The 7,417-nt window shown below is 39.0% G+C and overlaps 1 protein-coding gene across 1 annotated transcript; it reads left to right on the top strand.

Moving 5' to 3' along the window:
• Positions 1-255: 255 nt before the first annotated feature.
• Positions 256-965, top strand: LOC137989923 (uncharacterized). The gene is made up of 2 exons (XM_068835503.1): positions 256-450; positions 555-965. Exons 1-2 carry the CDS (start codon positions 256-258, stop codon positions 963-965), a joined length of 606 nt encoding a protein of 201 aa, XP_068691604.1.
• Positions 966-7,417: the final 6,452 nt, after the last annotated feature.

Here is a 7,417-nt window from a genome sequence, read left to right as displayed (position 1 = left end):
TCAGATAGCGGGAAGGCTGTCATCAGGAATTTCCTGAGTAGCAGGAGTCGAGATTGTGCTGGGTATGACCGGTGGAGACTGACAGGAATATATTGGAATATATTTTTAAAGCGTAAAATGACACGTGGAAATCGCCGTCGGCAACGAAGTGAACTGAGTAGCGCGTCAAGCGATAACTCTTCTCCTGCTGCGAAACGACCCAACGAAGAAATGTCGGTAGAGCAATGAAATAAAACTCACGATGATATGTGGAAAATGTTACTGGACATCAAGTCAGATCTGAGAAAGATACTTACCGAAAATCTGGCCCTACGTAAAGATGTGGAAGAACTGAAGGCTGCAGTACATTTCAACGATTCGAATATGTCCGCTCTAAAGACAGCAGTCGATCAAATCGCTGCTTCAGTAAAGAAGTACGAGGAGGACTTAGCGCAGCACAAAGCGCCATCAGTAAACTGGACAAAAGTTTTCACGACCTTGAAGTGAGTCAAGACTCTTTGGAGCAGTACGCTAGAAAATATAATGTTGAGATTCATGGTTTCCCTGAACAACAGGATGAAAATTTAAAAGATATCATCAGTTCTATTGCGGGTAAATTAAATGTCAATATACGCAGCCAAGATATCGACATTGTCCATCGTCTTTACAGAGAGCCTCCGACTGTAAAGCCAATCATTGTACGTTTCTCATCGTACACCAAGAAACAAGAATTTTATCAAGCTCGCTTCAAGCTACGTGAGGTTGACCTCAGCAGCCTCTTTCCTGGTGAGGCCTCGCATACCTTGTACATTAACGAGAACCTCACATCGAGAAGGAAAGAACTCCTAGCAAAGACTCTCAGTTTAAAGAAGGATAAATCCTCCCATCGAGTCTGGACCATGGACGGAAAAATGTTTCTACGTTTATCTGAAGGTACTAAGGCCATCAAGATTTACGAAGAGGCCGATTTAGATATGTTTAAATAACTGATGAATAACCTGCTTTTCACTAGTTTTTTTTCCGCTTCTCCTGTTACTAAGGTGAGTTTTACATAACTTCCTCATTACCGTTTAACTTTCTTCTTAGCGGGGCCCTTAGAGCTTCTATGGGAGAGACCTATAATTTCGTTCCATTAGTCATTTCTCTTCCTCCGCCTGCTGAGATCAGTTTTGCCACTCGTTTTTCCAGGTCGATTATGGTCTTTTTAATTACCTTTGTTTTTATATTTTTTCTTGTGTGTACTTTAGTTTTTTTTTATCTCGATCAGCTTATTTTGTCCCTTTTGTTGTAAGGCTAATCTAGCTTTCTCAACATGGCAACTAAATTCTGCACGTAAAGCGAAGCGGCTCTCTGGAAGTTATTTTGGTATCTATGCTAATTCTCTCCAACTGCTATTAACACCTAGTAGACAAGCGGAACATCAAATGTTATTACCTTATCCTTTTTTTTCAGTGCCAATGAAATTAAAATAATTTCCCTCAATGTGCGGGGCTTAAGGAATAGCAGCAAAAGAAGAGAAATTTTCAACTGGCTTCGTGCAAAAAAAATGTCGATTTACATGTTACAAGAAGTTCATTGTTCTGCTGAAACATCTGATTTATGGTCGACAGAGTGGGGATACCATAGTCTTTTCTGTAGTTTTTCGAGTAGAAAATCTGGAGTATGTATTCTTTTCAACAATAACTTTGAACTAAAAGTTTTGAAGACTTTTATGGATAATGAAGGCCGGTATATTTTATGCGATATGATGGCAAACGGGAAAAACATCACTCTTGTGAATTTATACGCGCCAAATGATGATAACCCCAATTTTTCTAACACTTTGTTTACACACCTTTTGGATTTTCAATGCGAAGAAATAATTATTGGAGGTGATTTCAACTTGGTTTTGGATATAGAAAAAGACAAAAGTGGAGGGTTAGCAAGAAGTCATCTAAACGCTAAAAAGGTCGTAAACGATTTCTGTGAAAATATGGATCTTGTTGATGCCTGGCGGATTCTAAACCCGGATATTAGTAGATTCACATGGCGCCAAAAGCACCCTGAAGTACACTGTAGACTTGATTTCTTCTTGGTATCTCAAAGCATCTTGGGTAACGTCACTCGTACTGATATAACATCTGGCTTCCAGACCGATCATTCCATGATATCTCTAAATATATCCTCCCATACTAACAAAAGAGGTCCTGGCTTTTGGAAATTGAATACATCTGTTTTAAACGAAGAGATTTACGTAAATCTAATGAAGGAAACTATTCGTGAAACTCAAGAGGAATACAAGGATGACATCTCAGTAAGTCCGACCCTACTATGGGATATGATTAAATTAAAAGTACGCGAAAAATCTCTTAAGTTTGCTGCGGAAAAAAAAACGTAAAACTTGCAATAAACAAGCTATCCTTGAGAATACAATATCCCGATTGGAAAGAGAGCTGGATTCCTTGAACTTAGAACAACAACGTAAAGAGTCCATACTTGAAAATCTTGAAGCTTCAAAACTAGAATTAGAGGAAATCGTTAAAATGCGCACCAAAGGAGCTATCCTAAGATGTAAAGCTAAATGGTACAATGAAGGAGAAAAGAACACACAATACTTCTTAAATCTTGAAAAACGTCACTTTAAACTTAGTACTATAAGTCAGCTTAAGACGAGGGACAACACTTACATCACTTCCGATAAAGACATCCTTTCTACTGCTAAGGTCTTTTATCGGGATTTGTATCGGTCTCCGCTCCTTCCAATGACAGAAAATGACTACTTTGAAAATGTAAATACTTCTAGGTTAGACTAAAGCGAAGTTTGTCACTGTGAAGGGCTGCTGACTAAACAAGAATGTTTTGAAGCGCTTAAAGACATGCATTCAGACAAATCCCCTGGTAGTGACGGCCTCCCGGCAGAGTTCTATAGCACTTTTTGGAACGAAATAGCCGGACCTTTGTTAAAGGCACTAAATCATGCATATGAGACAGGTAATCTCTCCATTACGCAAAAACGTGGAATCATTAAGCTAATTCCTAAGAGAGATGCAGATCCATGTTTGATAAAAAATTGGAGGCCGTTAACTCTTTTAAACTGTGATTATAAGATAGCTACGAAAGCCATTGCAAATAGGCTAAAGAATTTGATCCCTAAGCTAATTGACAACGACCAAACAGGTTTTATTAAAGGTCGCTTTATAGGGGAAAACATACTTTTAATTAACAGCATCATTAAATATGCTTCCTCAAAAAACATCCCAGGCCTCTTACTATTTGTTGATTTTGAAAAAGCCTTTGATTCCTTGGATTGGACCTTTATTATCAGAACTTTAGAAAATTTTGGTTTTGGCCCATCTTTTATTCATTGGATCAAGCTTTTCTACACAGATATAGAGAGCTGCGTTTTGAACAACGGTTGGGCAAGCAATACCTTTAAACTTCAAAGAGGGGTGAGGCAAGGCTGTCCTCTTTCTCCCTATCTTTTTATTTTATCGGCCGAAGTATTAGCAAAGGCAGTCAGAAAAAATAATATAATCAAAGGAATTTGTGTGAATAATCAAGAGATAAAACTAAGCCAATACGCTGATGATACTACCTTTATTCTTGATGGAACGAAAGAATCCTTGACAGCTACCTTTCACCTACTTGACAGTTTTAGTCTCTCTTCCGGCCTTAAAATTAACTATAAAAAAACTGAAGCATTGTGGATCGGTTCTTGTGTAGGTAAAGAAGAAAATCTCCTCCCAGAAAAAAATATCCAATGGAACGAAAGTAAAGTTAAATTTTTGGGTGTCTGGCTCTCTACAGATCTCAACATCACCTTGAGAACCAATTATGATGAGAAATTGGAAAAAATTCGAATTGTTTTAAATAGCTGGAAACTTAGACGATTAACACTGATAGGAAAAAATTGTTGTTCTGAAGAGTTTAGCTGCTTCACATTCACCCTATATATTAGCGCCACTGGAAACTGACGAAAGATTTCTCAAAGAGATAAATCAAATATTTTATGATTTTTTTATGGAATAACAAAGGAGATAAGATTAAACGTAGTGTTTTCATTAACAGTTATGATAAAGGGGGGCTCAAAATGATCGACATCTTCTCGTACAATAAATCCCTTAAATTAGCTTGGGTAAAAAAGTATCTTGATGCGGAAAATATGGGAAAATGGAAACTCTTCTTTGGGGAAGAACTCGAGAAATATGGTGGAAAGCTTCTTTTCAGTGGTAACCTCAATAAAAAGGATACTATGGAGATAACTGATGTAAACAACACCCTAATCCGAGAAATTTTGAGTATTTGGGCAGCAGTTAATTGCGAAGGGTCGGTCAAATCGCAGAATCAGTTTTTGGAACAACCTCTATGGCACAACTCATTAATTAAAGTAGGGAACAAACCTATTTTTTACAAAAAGCTATTTTTGAAAGGCATTTCTTAGGTTAAACACATAATGAGGGACTATAACAAGTTTTTCTCTTTAACCGAGGTATCGAATATCTACAACATACAAATACAACCATTAACCATTAACCAGATCGGTCTATTAGAACCCCTGTGACAAAAGAAGCAAGTGAAACAAGACACGAGGATTTCTATAGTTCTTTTATTAAAAGACGAAAGGCCAACAAACTGGTTTATAAAAAGCTCATATCTATGAGAAGCTAATAACCCTGAAAAAAGCCAAATAAAATGGGACGCAAACTGTGAATCTGAAAATTGCCATAAACTTGACTGGAGAAACGCCTATAAACTAGCTTTTCGCTGCACCAAGAGCACTAAATTGTCTAACTTTCATTATAGGTTCTTACATAGAATATTACCGACGAATTGTTCTTTGACAAAAATTGGCCTTAAAAATAATTCTAACTGTACCTTTTGCGGAGATTTCCCTGAAGAACTTTGTCATATCTTCTGGAATTGTAAAAAGTCCTCTTGTTTTTGGGATGATTTATTACGGTGGTTGAAAGAGAAAGCCATCATACCAGATATTTACCAAAAGAGTATGACTGTCTTATTAGGATTGAAACCAGAAAGCTCTTCACGTCATAATGTTTTAATCAATTTCTGTTTCCTAATTGCCAAGTTCTTCATTTGGTGCTGTAAAATAAGGGAAACCCCTCCAAACATTAAAGGTTTTCTTCCCCTACTGTCTTTTCAATATAGGATCGAATCGTACACCTACACCAAGGAGAATAAGAAATGGGATCCTTTCACTGAACTTTTAAAGTAAAGAAAGATAGAAAAGTTAGTCTCGCAGTATCCCTTTTCCCCTCTACATTGAGCGACAATCAAACAAATATATATACGTTTAAGTAAATATACTTGTAACAGTTCCGCCTTACCGTAATATAAGATATCAATGCACTTTTCAGACATGTTATATTTAGCTGCCATGTACCTGTAATTTACTGTACTCTCTATTTCTGTTCACTGGTTTGTTTTATTTTGTCGCTGTATAACTTTTTTTCCCCTCGTTTCTCCGGGGAATAATAATAAAAAAAAATAAAAATAAAAAAAGGAATATATTGGCTGCTGTTTTTTCAGAGGGGACCCGGTAGCAATCAGATGTCTTCACGCGGTAGGGTGTGCTTCGAGAGCCAACAAACTTTTTGATGTAGCAGAAAGAGCCAGCTAAGGACAGTTACGATCCAGAAGGCATGTCTGAAGTCAACTACATAGAATTCACGACTTGGCATGATGCTCTTAAGGCTGAAAACTACGCGTTCATTTTTCGGGAGGAGTTCGTGGTCTATTGTCAATCAGACGTGCGGTTGCTGAAAGAGGGGTGCCGACGATTCCAGAAAGAATTCGATGCAGAAACGGGTTTCAATCCCTTCTTAAAAATGCATCACCATCGCTTCATAGTGCATATGCTATTTGTAAGAGAAATGGTTGCAGCCCTGAACCATTGTGGTTGATCCCCTATTAGGATTGAATGTACTCGCACCAACCAGAGCAACGAGGTCTTGCTCGTCATGCCACCGACAAAGGCATCACCAAGGAAGAGCGCCAAGCCCTTGACCTCATGCAGTTGGCCTACCCCGATTACAAATCCGTGGACTTCCAGTGGCTGATCACGTTTGCACATGCAGGCAACCACGGCGAACAGCGAATCCAGACCCCTCCATGTGCCTTGGATATAAATGGATTCGACCGTGTGTGTAAAACCTGTAACCAGAGCAAAACACATCCCTACCAGTTCCCTTGGCCAATTCTATGAAGCCACTTTTGCCAAAGAGTTGGCCACCTGTGCGGCCGGGTACAACCTCGTTTTCATGTGGGACTGTCACTGGGATTGCCTCAAACAACAGCGAAAAGACATCCAAGCATGTCTGACAGACTATCCTGTCGTCATACTGTTTAACCATAGAGAGGCCTTTTTTGGAGGCTGCACCAATACAGTCGTGCCCTATGCCACTGCTGACAAGAAAAAGGGTGAAGAGATCCGGTGCGTGGACGTACCTTTCTGTACCCATCGGTCAACTAGTACTGTCGCCACCCAATCGGGCACCCCGAGATCAAGACCCGCATGGAAGGCACGCACCTGTCCCCGTACTCCGGCTTCGCCAAAGTGGACATCATCCAACCACGTTTCAAACACCATCCCGTGTTGCCATTGATCTGACGAGTGCCGGTAAACTTACGTTCCACTGTGCCAAGGCCAAGCCCCGCATGCTGGACTGCGCCTGGCGATGTTCTCACACCCATGAGCAGCGCATGCTAAGCGGCACTTGGTGTACACCTGAGCTAGAAGACCACTGATAAAAACCTCGCAATTGAAACAACCAGAATGTGGGACATGAAAACAGAAATAGTACCAGTGTTATACACTGTAATGTGTGTTTGCTTTGGGGCTCATTAAGAAGGGATTGGAAAAACAGAAAAAAAAAAAAAAACCCTTGGCCAATCCGCCTCAGTGAGTTTCAGAAAACAACCATATTAATTAGGAACAGCTCACATAATGAGGGAGGTTCCGTCTACAAAGCAAGATCTAATAGCCCTGGTGTGCCCAAGGACCGTCGTTTGGACTTCGCCCTGCAAACTAAACAGCAGTAATTTACATAATAATCATAATCATAATCATAATCATAATCATAATCATAATCATCATAATAATAATGACGATGATTCTAACAATGATAATGATAACGATAATGATGATGATGATGACGATGATAATAATAATAATAATAATAATAATAATAATAATATGAAATAGAGAATACTCAAACTGAGGTAGACGCTGCTCACAGAAAAATGGAGGTTTTTCAGAACCAAACGCAGTTTATAGAAATAAAAGTTTCCTCTAGCATTCATCAAGAAGATTTCACTGAACGTATCATGAACAAAATTTGAAGTGCGAAGTGTTCCCGCGTAATATTCGGAATGATATTGAGAGAGCTCTAAAAATTGGGAGCCGTACTGTTTAAGAATATAAAATCTTTACGCGAACCCA

The sequence above is a fragment of the Montipora foliosa genome, unplaced genomic scaffold, assembly GCF_036669935.1.
Source record: "Montipora foliosa isolate CH-2021 unplaced genomic scaffold, ASM3666993v2 scaffold_480, whole genome shotgun sequence".
Lineage (NCBI taxonomy): Eukaryota > Metazoa > Cnidaria > Anthozoa > Scleractinia > Acroporidae > Montipora > Montipora foliosa.
The sequence above is the reverse complement of the archived record's forward strand: the minus strand, read 5'-3'. Positions and strand labels throughout refer to the sequence as shown.